This window comes from Xyrauchen texanus, chromosome 44, assembly GCF_025860055.1.
Source record: "Xyrauchen texanus isolate HMW12.3.18 chromosome 44, RBS_HiC_50CHRs, whole genome shotgun sequence".
NCBI classification, from domain to species: domain Eukaryota; kingdom Metazoa; phylum Chordata; class Actinopteri; order Cypriniformes; family Catostomidae; genus Xyrauchen; species Xyrauchen texanus.
In genome coordinates, this window is record NC_068319.1 from 5,164,273 (window position 1) to 5,181,921 (window position 17,649).

Sequence of the window (17,649 nt, forward strand, 5' to 3'; positions counted from 1 at the left end):
GTTCAGAATATAGCAACAAATGTTGACTTGCTTTTATAAGTGTTTTAGGCATTTATTAATCAGCATTTAAAAAATCTACACACTAATAACCACTAATCAAACAATTACAATATACGTTACATAAGGAGTGTTACAGGATATTACACTATAGATTAAACAGTTGTTCAAAATAATTTTCGTCAGTAACAAAAAGATGTTGATGGCTTCAAACAAAGTTAAGCATGATTAAATGCTTTCTTCTTCAATAAATGTCACTTGTTTTCTTCGTTGCAAGGCACATTTGATTTTTTTTTTTTTACCCTTACTTACAGCAGTGTAATTGACTTCCTAACTTTGCAAACTTGCATAATAACATCCTTCTTATAAAAATGCTCAAGAATTGTCACAGCCCAGCATGACAACAGTTTTACATCAAAGTACCTGCACTTTTCTGCAAAGACAAGATTCCAACAAGAAATGCCAAAATAGTTGACTTCACATGTTGGAAATGTTGTAAAAAGAGCATCCAAATTATTTTAATATTAATATCTTATAATATTTAATGTGGTAGTTGTTTTTCCAAGAAAACAGTGAAAAGGTTTAAGGATTGGATAACTAGTCTGATTATAACTAAGAAAGGCTGACCTATTTGTCAGGCTGGTCTGTTAATGCCACAGGTATAGTTAAACATTGAATGTTTACATAAAGAAAAATAAAAAACTGTTATTTAAGTAATTTAAGGTTTTAGTCCCAAAACAGCCTTTACGGAGTGTTCATGGAAAAGATGGAGTGCATCTTTGGTTGCTGGTTAGTTTTAAACCAGAAATCCAAAATATCAATATAGCCTTATCATTCCAATGACAAAAGGAGGTTTCCACACAAATACAAAAGTACACAATAAGTTCTCAGTCTTGCATGTGCATATGTACTATTTGCATCCTTTAACATCTGTTTTGCTATACGTTTTGATCAAATATAGGCATTTTTACAGAGAAATGCAATATTCCCCATTTTGTAATGTAAGTTATTTACAATACTATTTTTAAATGAAAGGTTTTGATGTCTTAAATTTGTAAAATTATAAAGTTATCATCATAATCTGAAATGGATATTAAAGTTAAACTGCATATTTATGTTATTCAAACAAACACTGACATTAATATTACATTGTTAACAAATTGGCAAGCCCTAATGGAACCTGCACACTTTTACCATGTTTTCTGCTCTGATTATGATGGAAAATCTGCAAAAATTTAAGGGATAATTTACTCTCTAAACATTTACACACCTATATGCCATCCCAGATGTGTATGACTTCTTTCTGTTGAATGCAAACCATGATCTCAGCTCTGTAGGTCCATACATTGCAAGTGAAAGGTGGCCAGAAATCTGAAGGTCCAAAAAGCAGATTAAAGCAGCATAAAAGTAACTTATAAGACTCAAGTGGCTAAATCTATATCTTCAAAAGCATGTGAGAAAGGTGTGGGTTAGAAACAGATCAAGATTTAATTTTTTTATAATCTTTTTTTTATATATATATTTTATTGCTATACATCTCCTCTTTCACATCAGATAGTCACATGCGGTGCCTTTTTAGTTTCACTTTCACATCTGAAAAGTGTTTGTGTTCTGCAGAAGACAGTCATACACATCTGGGATGGCATAGGATGAGTAAATGCTGAGAGAAGTTTAATTTTTGGTGAACTAAAATGAAGCGAGTAATTTCCGCAACACAAGCGTCACCAAATGGAATTTCAAAAATATATATTTTTAAAAAGTTTCCAGATGCCTCTCCCACCTGATATTGTTTAGACAAACTGATAACCCCGCCACTATCTCACACCACTGGTTTAGTCAACATTGTTACATCAGGTTGGTAGAGATGCTCAAACAAACAGAGCCAAAGTGTCTACACTTTTTAGGGAAATCAACCTACAAATGGCTTACTTATAGTCGCTGCATATTAACAAGGATAGGAGAAATTATTTATCATCTAAAAATATTACACAATTTAACTTTAATTATGGCAAAAAGTGTTCGAGCAGAGAGTAATACTCTTATTGATAGCTGAAGGCAAGATCAAATTGGCCAAACTATTAAATAAGCATTCACAAGTTGTAGACAATGTTGTGAACTTTGAGAATGACAGGCGTTTTGCAGAAGACTGCGAGCTCATATTCTGTGTGGGCCAGCAAATAGGTCAAGAACCCAAACCTGTATCAGATCAAAGTGCATCTAATGAAAAAAACAAAAAACATTTCACATTCTAATGGAAAGGTTTAGGGAACAGAAAATCATTGCATTATAAAACCCGCCCTTGGGGGAAGACCAGTGCCAGGTCCTTGAGGGAGTGGTGGGAATGGACATGAATATGAAGGTACCATGTTTGGCAAGGGGTAGGACAAAGGCAATGGCTGAGATGTTGGTGTAGCTTTAACATGGGCTGGAGAACCATTAGAAAGGCCTTGGAAGGGTGTGGAGGAGCTGGAAGTTTCCGGAGGTTGTGAAGAACCATTAGAGGATCCCTGAGGAACCTGGACATCTTTTAACACTGTCTCCTGTAGCTTATCAATCTTCACACGCCTCAGGTGGGCCAGTTTTCTCTTGCTCTGGTAGTCATCAATAAAGCTATCCAGAGATAAAGTTCCACCCAAGAACGAATCAGCCATGTTCTACGAAACAAAGGAGGATTTTTTGGGCATTGCAAAAGCTTCAATGACTGGTGTTAAGAAATGTTCCGGGTTCAATACAAATTGAGCTCAATCGACAGCAATTTTGATTTCCACAAATTAAAAAAAAAAAATGTAATCATCCTTTCGTCTTTTATTAAAAGTTACAGTGAGGCACTTACAATGCATGTGAATGGGTCCAGTCCATAAACAGTCAAATACACACAGTTTTAAAAATATAGCCACAAGACATAAACCATATACGTGTTAAAATGGTTTTAGTGTGATGAAATCGCTTATGTGTAAATTCCATTATTGGATATAACTTCACACAGATAGGGTTAGTATGTAAGCGATAATGTAAAGTCTGCTTCGCGTCAGGATCCTAATCACTCTGAAGGGCTTTATCCCGTTTATTACACAGTTACTAACCAAAAAAATAAATACATGAAAAATACATAATTGATTTGTGGTGAAATTATGGAATTTGAGAAGAAAGAATTGGCTGAACCGCTAAATCCCACCTGAGGTTTGCGTCGTTCTGTTGGTATTTATTTTATGAAATCTGACTCCTCATTATTCAGCCTATTACAAGACTACTTGCCAAATTAACAAATAGATGGGAATGAAATATTGATTTGGATTAAAATGTGTAATTCAGTTGTCTATTTTTTAATTAATTAAATTCTGATGGCTTAGTATGCATCTTATTACAAGACTACTTGCCAAATAAATAAAATGCACATGAAACATTTATTTGAGTTCAAATTATATTATTAGCTTACTTGTAGAGATCGCAGAGTGATGCAAAAAGCAGGAAAAATGGGTCAGATACCCAGATGAGCGGTCCGATACGACAATGTGCGGTGGTTCCAGAGAAATATCAGACCGCTAGATGGCATCATTGAACAATCAGAATAGAGTATTCCAGGCAGCCATGTAATAAGTGATTTTATTATACTGAAATTATGTCAACCTGCAAAATGTTTGTCCTGTGACTATACTTTTAAAATGGACCTGCACTATTCACATCCATAGTAAGTGCCTCCCTGAATTAAAAAAATAAATAAAAAAATTTAATAAACAAGGGATGAGTTAAAATCATTTTTGTGGGAATTAACATTATGCCAGATATGCTGTTGATTCATCTTAACCTGCATTGAACCCCAAACATTCTAAAAATATGTTTTTTGTTTCGTTTGCTTTTTAAGAATTTGGTTTCGTTACCTCTGTTTCTTCCTCAATCTTGGCTCCCTCAGTTTGCAAAAGAGCCAGCAACGTGTCCAGTGAACTGCTTCCTGAAACATGATCCAATTTAAAAGTGTTTGTAATTCCGCTCAAATTCTAAATATCTACTGGTATATTTTCATTCATTGTCACACTTCCATCACCTGTCATAGGAACACTAACAGACATTCATATGATTTAATATTTTAAATCTATTATACATAAACTTTAGTGCAAGTCATGTACTTTCATTGAAAGTCAGTAACTGTAATCTGATTACAATAATTTTAAATGTAATGCTTTTGACTAAAAGGTATATATATATATATATATTACTGTAACTAATTACTTTGTAACTAATTCTATTTGACACAAAAGATTTTAAAAATCAAGGTTCATATCATGTCTGGTTCATTCTTCACACTGAAAGTTGTGCATATGTAGTAGGAAAACAGGTATTCAAAGCATACAGAAAATGTGGATATTTATATATAACATATTTTGCCATATACAGTACATATTGCATAAATTGTATGAGTAATACAACATTCTAAACATTTCTATTGACTCTAATGGGCTCACTGTCAAACAAAGAAATCACCATAAACTATTTATAACTTAATACTTTCTGTCCTACTCACGTGACAGCAGAAATCTGAGACCCTGCTGTAAACAGTAACATTTTGCATTGGTTTTATAAAAACACTACTGTCATTGTAAACTGTCCCTGATGGCAACCAAATAAAACCATAAAGGCAGCCGGTTTAGAAACTTAAAACACTCCCTGCATTGTGAAGTAGTGAGTAAACCTTTATGTGCTTTCTAATATTAATTCATGAGTTTAATTTCTCTTTGTAGTTGTTCAGGTCTTCTTTTTTATCAGAGTAACTGTAGTCTATCTGCTGTACCCTACTGACCATGATAAACATACTTGCTTTTAAACCTTTGCTCAGTTCCCTTTACTTCATCTAGTTGTCAAGGGATAAAATGTGATAAGACCAAATACATGGTTTCTAAATGTATGGAGAACACTGGATAAATATGGAGCATGATACAAACTACAAAGTGATATGAACCAAGCACATAATCAGTGTGTAGTTCAGGGCTTCTCAACTTCTGTAAGGTTACGGGCCACAAACCTGGATCCCTGTACCCTCGAGGGCCACACTCTTAATTTGTATGATTTTATATATAGAAGTTTACATACACCTTAGCCAAATACATTTAAAAAAAAACATTAAATTCCTTACATTTAATCGTAGATTCCCAGTGGGTCGGAATTTTACATACACTTTGTTATTTTTTGGTAGCATTACCTTTAAATTATTTAACTTAAAGGGTCAAACGTTTTGGGTAGCCCTCCAAAAGCTTCTCAAAATAAGTTGCTAGGATTTTGGCCCATTGCTTCAGACAGAACTGGTGTAACTGGGTCAGGTTGCACATGCTTTTCAGTTCTGCCAACAAATTGTCTATCAGATTTAGGTCAGGGCTTTGTGATGGCCACTCCAATACCTTGACTTTGTTGTCCTTAAACCATTTTGCCACAACTTTGGAGGCATGCTTGGGGTCATTGTCCATTTGAACGACCCATTTGCGACTGAGCTTTAACTTCCTGGCCGAAGTCTTGAGATGCTGCTTCAATACATCCACACAATTTTCCACCCCCATGCTTTATGGTTGGGATGGTGTTCTTCGGCTTGCAAGCCTCAACCTTTTTCCTCCAAACAAAACGATGGTCATTATGGCCAGACAGTTACATTTTTGTTTCATCAGACCAGAGGACATTTCTCCAAAAAGTAAGATCTTTGTCCCCATGTGCACTTGCAAGGTAGTGTAGTCTGTAGTTTGGCTTTTTTATGATGGTTTTGGAGCAGTGGCTCCTTCCTTGCTGAGCAGCCTTTCAGGTTATGTCAATATAGGACTCGTTTTACTGTGGATATAGATACTTGTCTACCTGTTTCCTCCAGCATCTTCACAAGGTCCTTTTTTGTGGTTCTGGGATTGAGTTGCACTTTTCACACCAAATTACGTTCATCTCTAGGAGACAGAATGAGTCTGCTTCCTGAGAGGTATGATGGCTGCGTGATTCCATGGTGTTTATACTTGCATACTGTTGTTTGTACAGATGAACGTGGTACCTTCAGGCATTTGGAAATTGCTCACAAGGATGAACCAGATTTGTGGAGGTCCACAATTTTTTTTTCTGAGGTCTTGGCTGATTTCTTTTTTCCCATGATGTCAAGCAAAGAGGCACAGAGTTTGAAGGTGACCTTAAAATACATCCAAAAGGTACACCTCCAATTCAGTACACCTCCTATCAGAAGCTAATTTTGTAAAGGCTTGACCTAATTTTCTGGAATTTTCCAAGCTGCTTAAAGGCACAGTTAACTTGTGTATGTAAACTTCAGTTGATGGAAAAATTACTCGTGTCATGCACAAAGTAGACTTGCCAAAACTAGTTTGCTAATATTAAATCTGTGGAGTGGTTAAACATTTTTTTTAATGACTTCAACCTAAGTGTATGTAAACTTCTGACTTCAAGTGTGTGTGTGTTATATCACATTTAGAAGTTAACATGTTTATATTAAGAATGTAGGAATGTTAGTTAATGGGATAGTTCAAAAATACTCCTAAAAATGAAAATTCTCTCATCATTTACTCACCTTCATGCCATCTTATATGTGTATAACTATCTTCTGCTGAAGACAAATTATGATTATTTAGAAAAAAATATCTAGGCTCTGTGGATGAGAGACAAATCAATATTTAAGTTCTTGGCTTTTAGATGTGAGCAGGTGCCACGTGTTACAGATGTTAAATTGGAGATTTATAGTACAAAAGGACTAAAATAACACTTCTGTAGACAGATTTATCCATGCGAGTCTGATGAGTTACATTTATGTGCTTTTTTGAGCTTCAAAGTTCTTTCCACAATTCACTTGCACTGTATGGACCTACAGAGCCGAGCTATTCTTCTAAAAATCTTATTTTTTGTTCTGCAGAAGAAAGAAAGTCATACACATCTGAAATGGCATGAGGGTGAGTAAATAATGAGAGAATTTACATTTTGGGTGAACTCTCCCATTTAGTCATTTATTTAGACATAACGGTTTGATTTTCTGTTATAGAGCAGTTCTGTTCAACATCACATACACCAGAGATGTGTTCAAAATCAAGAGTATTAGCACCAAAGTCATTCAGTGACGAGTTATATAGATGTGTTTAGCGCCGGAGTAACACGGACCACTGAAAAGCATTGCGTTAAGGCTTATCAACGCAGGATTTTTTTTTCTTGTTATACTGTAAATACTGTTGTCATGACGATAACATATCTCTGATGAGCTATTTAAGAGGTTGGACAGATTCGCAGTGTGTTGAGTAACTCAAATGAGATGATTTGATTGACAGACCGCGCCTGTGCGCACGTGTACTGACCGACCGCCGCTCTCATAACATCAGACATGCTCAAAAAATACTTGTTGTTGTAAATGTATTTGTTACATCCGCTTGCAGTTGAATTCCCTATCTACCGTGATTCAGCAATGTAGAGAACTAGCGTAAACAACTCAGATTTGATAGGCTGCTGATAAATATATTTCTGATGATGACATCATAGTGCGGCCACGTGTTGGCCTAGAATGGTGTAATTTAGAAAGGAGGTGCTACAGTACGTGACCAAACCTGTTCACTGGCATGTTTGCAAAGACAACAACAAAAAGTTTGGATTACAGAGCAATGTTCTACTTTATTTTCCCACCTCTACTGTAATATTTGTAATAGTTTGAATTGACTAAATAATAAACATATGTATTCATGCCTAATCGATTGTGTAATTAAAGGTCATGGTTAAAGTTTACATCTCACCTAGCGTAGACTTGCGGAGCTGATAGGACTCATGTAGCTCTTGTAACCAGCTGTAGCGTTTGGTCAGCTGAATCTTCTGATGGTCAAGTTCGGGATGCAGGCCGAGGTTCTGCTCCGCCAGACTACGATTACTGGCAATCGTCAACTCTTTATTCTGTTGCATTTCTTGCATCTGTGATCACAATAACATGAATCAAAATGTGAGGAAACGGACTCTTGCTCTTTTATGGAAATAATTAGGCATATAACCTTTCTAAATAAAGCTTCAATTAAAATGCACTCATGTTCTTGTGTCAGCTTTGACTCATCCTGACCACACCAAGATAATTATATAAAGGAAACCAATGGAAACTGGGTTCTGCTTACACTAATTACACTAATTATTATGTTTTTAATGGTAACACTACAATAAGGTTCCATTTGTTAGCAATATTAGTTAACATGAACTAACACTGAACAAAACTTTTTAACTATATGTTGAAATGAACATTAAGATTAATAAATGCTGTAAATCAAAATCAGTGTAAGTTAACATTAGTTAATGCACTATGAACAATTGTATTTTTATTAACTTACATTAACAGAGGCTAATAAATGCTCTAAAAATAAATTGTTCATGATTAGCTCATTAACTAATATTAGTATGTAATCTTAAAGTGGTACTTTTTTATTATTAAAATAAGCATAACAATTAACAAGTTAATAGGCATAACAAATAAAGAAAAATACATATAGAAATGTACATTTTACATATTCTAAAATGAAATGATATATGAATAAAGGGGTAACAAGCTTAATTTCAAAATTGGGTAACACTTTACAATAAGGTACCTTTTTGTAAATATTAGATAATGCATTAGGTAACATGAACTTACAAAGAACACCATTTATATATATATATATACACACACATATATATAAAACATTTACAACATTAATTAATCTTGGTCAATGTAAGTTTACATTTGGTCAGTTGATCATTGTTTGTTCATGTTCATTCAAAATGCATTAACAAGTGGTAACATAAAGATAAAATGTATTAGCATAGGCAGAAATGAACATTAACCCTTTAGCTCTGAAGGTGATTTGAAAGATTTCCTGTTTCAATGGCATATCCCAAAAAAAGTGTTTGATATCATTGTAAAGAAAATTGTATTTTGTATTTTTTAATGATATATAGATTATAATCAATTCTGATACTCTCAGCCTTAGAAACTGCTGGAAAAAAAATATATATATATATATATTTTGATATTATATGTCTCTTAGTGATGGGTCATTCATTTTGAACGAATCTTTTATGGCTCAGAAGAACGAGTAGTCTCAGAGAGTGATTCATTCATTTTGTGTTGGCCGCACATGCGCATAGTGTTCTTTCAGAATTCACACATCCTGCATCACTCGATACAACCTCTCCTGCCAAGGTATCACACATTTCACATCTAGCAATTTTCTCACAGGACCCATCATTACAAATTCCCTATAATAAAGTTTTAAATTCTGGCCAATTATTTCCCATAATTAGTGGATGTGTGAGGCGGGAAATAGCCACAGCCTCCACTCTATGCTTTTGCCCTCGAAATATAATGATGATTGTCAATACATGATAATTGTGAATATCCCCATGCACACACCTCACCCTTTTACCTGTGCCCAAAGCCTCGTCTTGAACCAAACATTGGTGTAAAGTGGTCTGATTCCAGCCAGTATCCACTAGAGTTAAACACTGATGTTTAACTCCTCTTGACGCTCATGGTATTCTGTATGCTCTGGCTCGGGCAGCCCATGGAGTGTTGGGGACCCGGATCAATGTTCCCAGCTCCTGGAAATGCCTGGATTCCCGCAACTCCAGCAGGCTGGCCCAGCCATTACGCCCGCACCTGTGTCAGCGGGTTGAACCACCTGAGGGGGAGAGCGAAAAGACATCGGGGCCATTGGCGGCAAGGAAATCCCCCCTGAAAGGGGAGCCAGCTTCGGCGGTACATTTCCACGCTTCTGGGGAACCGGGATTGGCTGTAACAAAGGGACAGAGTGAGAGGAGAGAGGAGGGGGAAAGAGAGAAGGAGAGAGAGAGTGGGAGGGCTCTTCCGAACTCTGATATGCCAACATATGGTCCTCAGCCATTTGGACCCACTCCGCTGTTTCTTTCAGCAGATGACGGATAAGCTGTTCCAGCACCACAAGATCAATGACTCCCTCGGCTTCACAGTCCTCAGCCAAGAGCCACTTCCGGCAGGTATCCTGGAGCTGTTGAATGAAGGCAAAATTGCAACCGCGCACGTCCATCTTCATTGAACGGAAGTGTTGTCGTAGCGGTTCTGGGCTGCACCTGACCCGCTGAAGGATGGTCTTCCTCAGATCATCATACACCAGGATACTTGCCGCCGGTTGTTGATGCACCGTGAGCTGGGCTTCCCTGGACAACAATGGGTCTGGCTGCCCACTGAGCATGCGGCCAGCTCTGAGCCGTTCTCTCAAACAGGTCCAAGAATGCCTCCGGATCATCTTCTGCCCCCATTTTCATGAGGGCAACCAGAAGCATGGGGGCTGCTGTGTCCGGGGTCACGGCCAGGGGTTTCTGCTGATGCAGTAAGCTCCAGATCGCATGGACCTCCTGGTCCTGGCGCAGCTCAAGCGGGGCCTGATGTTGCACGTGATGCATACTGGCAAGGGACTTGATGACTTCCGCCCACGGTGAGGACTCCATGCTGGCGTATATTTCCTCCAATCCTGGGTTTCATCACCAGCGTATAGGAGTTCATTGTGGTGTGAAAGGAGGAAATGAGAAACGTGAGAATTCAACTCAAAAGGTTTGTCTTTAATAAAATATAACTCAAGAATAGCTTTTCAGCATTCACACAAACAACTTTGGCGGTTGAAGCGTGACTCTCTCATCACCTCTGGCGTGGTTCCTCATTTCGCTCTCCCCAGTGCTTACTGCAATCAGAAACAGGTGTTAGACACATTTCCAAGTTGAACGTCTTTCCTGACAAAGAATTTAAACAACTCATTGCTTAATCTGAGAAACGCTTATAAGAGAGCAAGATGCTATGGCCAAAGACCTCCACCTTCAAACCAAACAATTTTGCAACCATCCATTTTTTTTTCTATGTAAACGTGTGCTAGACGAACATTTTGTTTCCTTTTGTTTTTGTTTATTCAGCATCTTGTGCGGCAGCGCTGTTTTGTTAGATGATATGTCTAATTAAAAATAATTTTAAAAGTATATTGATACACCTGCTTTCTGCTAAACTGTATTTGTTACACAGTGTCTAGCCTTTATTAGCATAAAAATGTGATTGACCTGAAGTCATCTTAATACAGTGAGGATAAAAATTTTTTTAATTGAAATCAGATGCGTTTCTGGTTTATACGTTTCTCTGGGCTGCATGAAGATATGAATTTGCTTAAGCTAGCTTTAAATATGCAACATAGCTGGCTAATGAATGTGACCAGATGATATAAACGAATACATATAGATGGTAACAATCTTGACATTTAAACATTTGGGTAGGACTTGCCTGTATTTTTGTTACATTGTTCTAACAGCTCGAGGTTAGCTTTAATGTTAGTGTCCTCTCAGCCTTGTCAGAAAACATAGTGCTGTTCTCTACTAATGCAACATCTAGTCAACAAATGAATTACTTTATAATGATATGACAACGTGTACTGTATACATACATTTTCGTTGTTGATGTTTTAAATACGCATCTTAAATGTTCCTCTCCATGCAGAATGTAGTCTCACGTGTCAAAACAAACACCACAAGGCATCAGTGAAGTGATTTTTATTTCATCTCTAGAGACCGCTCTAATACTTTATAATGAGAGCGGACCCTTCCCAGCTACTCCAGCACCAGATGCAACAGGGATAAACTGTCAGTATGGGTTTTTGCTGATAACCGATAGATCAACATATCTGTTATTGGTGCCGATTAATCATCAAAACCGATATACCAGTCGACCTCTAATGCTGTAAACGTTTTGTTCATTGTTTCATGTTAAAGTGCACCTATTATGGTTTTGAAACTTAAACTAAATTAGGCACAAGTTCTCATACAACAGATTTACATGCATCCAAGGTCAAAAAACACTTACATTTGCTCATAATTTAAATTACAGCATTACCGTTTTTTTCCCCAGCGTCAAAAACAGCTCGTTTGAGGGCGGGTCAAAGCTGTTTGTGAGCAGCCAATGAAGACCAGAGGTGGGTTTTTTGCTACCAAATTACGTAGGTTAGTACAGAAAGTAAGTCTGGAATTACTAACGACACATTTCAGGTGTTCAGAATCGGTTCATTCTTTTGGAAGTCAATAAATCCATTTAGTCGTGCTCTTTGATTTTTTAAACTTTGCAGACTTTTTTTACATTCACAAATAACTTAACTTAAATATAACACACTACATGAAATGTCATTTTTGAAAAACCATAATAGATGCTCTTTAACTAATGTTAACAAATGGAACCTTACTGTAAAGTGTTATCAACAATATGATTGAAACAAATAACGAATAAAATGACAAAAAGTGCAGTCAAAATGTATAGCATTACAATATTAATTTATCATAGTGTGCAAAACGTCTCCTAGTGTCCCAAAGCCTCTCCAAACAAAATTAAAACAATAATTGTCAAACAATGCACGTTTTTCTAAATGAATAAAATTATGTATAAATGATAAATAAACAACAATACAAACAAATCCCACATGTGTCTTATTCATCGCTTTTTACAACAAAGTGTTTCTAGAGGGGCAAAACAATACACTATAGTACATGCAACACTAAAATCATATTATCATACAGGAATATCAGGACTTGTAAATCCAATAATGAAATGGCTGAATTGCTTCTGGATTTTGCCAGTCAGTACAGAAGAGATCAGCATGCTTCACTCCTGTTTGTTTATGCTCAAAATAAAACCAGCCTCCATATCACATTTACAGCATTTTATCTTTATTATATAAGAGCACAAGATTAAAACTGCCTCCATTATGAAGTATTGCACTATTTATACGTTCCTACCTATACTCTTTCTACAACACTTTCTAATAAATCAATAGTTATAGTCAAACGTTCAGTTCTTATTATTTCATATCACAACCAAGTAACATAAAACAAGAGATTCTCATGAAAACAGTGAAATGTCAAACCCCAGACACCTGTCACTGTTTACACACTCACTGTCAATGGTGGGAAGGAAATTCTGTTTATAATCCCGGATATAAATGAGTCTTTCATGGCTAACACCCACCTCATCCATTTCCCGGACAATTTCGCGGAGCTTGTCATCGTCCTCCAGCAGTTCGTTCAGCTGTGCGGTGGAATAAGTGTTAAATCTGTTCTCAAAGCCGGACATTTCTCCCATGGCGTTTGTTATTGTGTCTCTCCGCTGCCGCAGGAAGCCTTTAGTGTTTGTTCCTCGACCGGAAGACGAGTAATTCCCGTTAAGTCAGCGTGAGTAAATGGACGTGACGTCACGCACATGGACGTTTATGCGACGTCAAGGGGCCATTTATGGATCACAGATCTATTTTTAACGATTCTATTTACTTTCACTCATGCAGATATAATAATAAAATTATTATTTGTAAGAATATTTAATATTGGAGGATATAAATATATACATATATGTTATATAAATGTTTATGTCTTTTTATGTAAATCAGAAATTCTGCTGTAAAACTTACAAGGAAAGCCTGCTTAAATAGGACTTAAGTGTTTTTATGTTATTTTAAGAAAATGTGTATATAACTGGTTATTAAATATTAATTTGTATTATATATATATATATATATATATATATATATATATATATATATATATATATATATCAATTCCATATGTATATATAAATATTCTATTATATATAAATCAGCTGAAATAATTCAAATTAATTAGTATCAATGTATTATTTATGCTAATAAACATTATTTATTGTCTCTTGTGTGTGTGTGTGTTTATTTATATATATATATATATATATATATATATATATATATATATATATATATATATATACATACATACATATACATACACACACTACACACATATTGTGTGATTAATATCCTCAAATAAATAAATATATATTTGAGGATATTGATATATGATTTAAATTATATAAATGTTTACTTGTTTCTTTTTAAATCAAATTCTATTGTGAAATGAAATTCACACATATACTTTAAGGTTACAAACACTAAAATCCTGTTTAAGACAAAGTACTGTATATAATTTGTCTAATCTTTTCTATTGACTCCATAGTAAGCTTCTTTCTGCCAAAAATATTTTTTGTCATTAATTTGCATTAATGTATTATTTATATTATTTAAGTAAATTTGTATTAATCTATTATTCATATTAATACACATTATTCCCATTTGTATATGTAAATATTGAATATTGATATACAAATCAATAGAAATAATACATAGAATTAATTAATATTTACTGTATGTTAATACATATTCCTTATATGTATATATAAACATTGGAGGATGATATTATTATTTAATCTTTACTATTGAATCAATGGTTAGCAGTTTCCATCAAAATTCCACATTTTGTGTTACTGCTGTAAAATCATTGTAAATGAATTAAATTAAGCCTTGTGTAATTTTAATTTCTATATTAATGATGTGGTGGCCACCCTTACAAAAAAAGTAGTATGATGTTACCATGGTACAATGAGTCAGAGAATATAGACATCATATTCAGCCCTCTTTCTTTCTTTATATGAACAAAACACAAATGAACAAACAGAATCTCAATGAAACAAAACCCGTGTATTGTTCTCATGGACACATCGACAAAGACTGCTTTACAAATGTCTAAAAAAATTTAAACATTTCTGAATTCCACATATCTGATTTTTAAATATATAATAACAATAACCCAAATAACTCAAAATCTATATTGAAATTCAAACTGGGATATTTTAAAATGTTTAATTCAATAAAAGTTGTTCAAATCAATTCTACTATCTAGATACACCTTTGTTTCTAACAATAATTCAATTCAATTGCGCTTGTGTTGCTCTAGATTCTATGACATGTATATTTAATATCATACAATGCAAATATATTTATACAATATGATGTGAAATCATAAACTTAATTCAATCCTCTTCCACTTCAAATTTGTTTAAAAGATTTTTCTTTCCAGGTTCTCACTTAGCAGAGTTTCCAAAACAATTGAATCAATCTTACTGTTTAAAACATAATATACATATTGTACGTGAACCCTTTTTGTTCATGTTTTCTTTTGTTGACTCAGACATACAGCAAATGTTCTGTGTGCGTGAGCTTGGCAGTTCTCATGCCAAACTGGCACAGCACAAACGGAAGCATTTTGAGAGAAATCCAAGGTTTAAAGACACGCCTGCAATATGGTCAATGTGGGTTTGGAAATGTGCGTCAATTGCTGCGTCAGTAATGTACATATAAATATCATACATCTGTGTGTTGTGACTCAAATTATATGCCATTAGAAGATTGAGGACAAACATGGTTAGTGTCGCTTTCAGTGAGTGTTAATGTAGTTGGATCCACTGATTTTGGAGTACTTTAGGTATCTGGTAGACGCTTCAGGTTGTTGAATCTGTCGTCTGCATCAAACCCACTATAGCTGCAGGTGGAGTAAGGGTCATACTTCTGCTTAAAACAAATATTCAAGAATGAAAAGAACACAAAACATACAACGGCCAGCATAAAAGTACAGAACAACCATTTGCTTATACTAGAGCAAGCTTTTGTTTGGATCAAAGGACTTGGTTGTATATAGACATAAACATGTACATGATGGATGGTGTATTATCCGTTACTCACAGTTTGAGCCTGAGGGGTCAGAATTAGGGGCGTTTGGGGAAGATTGTGGCTGCATGGATGGATTCATCGGCTTCAGAGGAATCTTCACAGAGGGAGGAGATTCTTTGGGACACTTTGACTGGGGGAAAAGACATCATTGCAACAAACAATTAGCATGCAGGTACATTTCGGAAGGGGTTGTAACCAGGGTCCAAAATTAGCTTTAACAAAATAAAATAATATATATATATATATATATATATATATATATATATATATATATATATATATATATATATGTGTGTGTGTGTGTGTATGTGCACATATTTTCTTATTTTCTTTCAAATCCTATATTTACTTTATTTATTTTTTTACCACATTATTTCATTATTCAGTCAACATGGCTACTTTAAAATGGCCATTAATGGAGAAAATATGCTTTCTGTCCATATAATGGTGTATTTACAACATCTACCAGCGGGGATGAACTGCCAAAGCATTAATTCTGGATGCTAGATGCAAGTATTTCATTCAAGCAAACACATCATACAGCACTGTACAAATGACAACAAATGACAATGTTTACAATATGGGAAGGTTATAGTAAAGGACAAATATACATTACAACCATGTACGACTGGGTATTGATCCAGATTACCCGATTCAATTTTGATTCACAAGATCTTAACTTGATTCTGATTCATTTTGGGTATATTTCAGTTATAATGTCCACTTTGCTTACATATGAAAGAAATTTTCAATTAAGAAAGTTAATTGTACAGGGGGCCTTTTAACTTGGTACATTTCAAAGATATTAATTTCAGAAATTGTATTTTATCATTGTGGTCACATTTTAGCTGTTTAAAAATATATAAATCCATATATTACATCAATAAATATACCTTAAAATGGCTTATATTACATTGCATATACATTATTGTTTATATACGTACATATATTGTTAAATTTTTATTGGTTACATGCTCAAGTGCTAAACTGGTACTGTCTCTTTATGAATATCGGCAGATCAATGAGCGTCAAATGTTCTGGTTAAGAGAGGAGTCTCACGGTCTCTTTCCCGCATCTGTCCTAAGTGTGATTCGAATAAAATGTTTCTATTTTTGTTGTTTTATCGATCATCAACTGACAGTAAATTAAGGGTATTATTAGAGACATTATTAAATAGCAAATGGATTGTGTGGATCTCGTCTTTGGACACGCAGTAAACGAAATGAGTCAAACCAAACTTTAAAAGGATCTTGGTGCTGAACATCTTTACCTACTACTTGCATTAAAGAGGGCTGCGCCCGGAGTGAATGACTGATTGGGATTTAAAGGAATAGTTTACCCCAAAATTAAATTTACTCGACCTCATGTTATCCCAGATGTATATGACTTGCTTTCTTCTGCTGAACACAAACAAAGATTTTTAGAAGAATAACTCAGCTTAGTAGCTCGAAACAATGCAAACAAAGTACAGTAATTTTAATTTTTGTGTGAACTATCCCTTTAAGAGATCATTCAAATGAAGGTAGTGCTGCATCTGAAAAATCTATATTTTTTCCCAGCCCTACAACCAAGTCTAAGGGATCATCAGTCTGAGAACGATTACTAAGTGGACCATGCAGAGGTTGCACAACAGAAAAAATAAAGGGAGACACAAATAACAGATACATTTTATACAGTACCTTCTCAGCAACACTGGAACAAAAGGAAAAAGATGTTTACAATTACTCACACAAAACAATTGAACAACATAAGAACCTGTCAACAATCGTGAGCTGTCTCACGTGTCTACTGATGGTCTTCCTCACCTCTTCATCACTGTTGTTGTGTTCCTCTGCCTTTGCTTTCTTCTTCTCTTTCTTTTTCTTCTCGTCCTCTTTCTTCTTCTTGTCCTTGTCAGGGAGGATGTCGTCCAGCCAGGCAAGATCATGCTGCGAGAAGACCAGATCCAACATCTTCCTCACAACCATCAGACCGAGAATCTGTCAGAGGAAGTCAAGTGACACGTAAGCATTGTCAACATTCAATAATAAAGCACATGCCAACAGTCTGGGTCCACTACATACATACATCACAACTAGTTTAGATACATTTATTTTGA

General features: G+C 35.1%; 2 protein-coding genes across 3 annotated transcripts in view; both read right to left on the bottom strand.

Moving 5' to 3' along the window:
- Positions 1-50: 50 nt before the first annotated feature.
- On the bottom strand, positions 51-13,153 carry LOC127636655 (vacuolar protein sorting-associated protein 37B-like). The gene is made up of 4 exons (XM_052117314.1): positions 12,989-13,153; positions 7,740-7,911; positions 3,876-3,946; positions 51-2,651 (listed from the first exon to the last, which is right to left on the bottom strand). The coding sequence occupies exons 1-4, from the start codon at positions 13,100-13,102 to the stop codon at positions 2,274-2,276; spliced, it is 735 nt and encodes a 244-aa protein (XP_051973274.1). The 5' UTR covers positions 13,103-13,153; the 3' UTR covers positions 51-2,273.
- A 1,244-nt stretch (positions 13,154-14,397) lies between these two features.
- The window catches only part of LOC127636633 (electrogenic sodium bicarbonate cotransporter 4-like), a 35,757-nt gene continuing 32,505 nt past the window's right edge, over positions 14,398-17,649 (bottom strand). The window contains exons 24-26 of one of the 2 annotated variants that reach the window (XM_052117288.1): positions 17,357-17,530; positions 15,564-15,681; positions 14,398-15,389 (exon numbers count right to left, since the gene is read on the bottom strand). In XM_052117288.1, coding sequence (XP_051973248.1) covers positions 15,388-15,389; positions 15,564-15,681; positions 17,357-17,530 — 294 coding nt within the window. In that variant the 3' untranslated portion in view covers positions 14,398-15,387. The remainder of the gene's footprint in view (positions 15,390-15,563; positions 15,682-17,356; positions 17,531-17,649) is intronic. The other variant, XM_052117287.1, reaches the window with a different exon arrangement.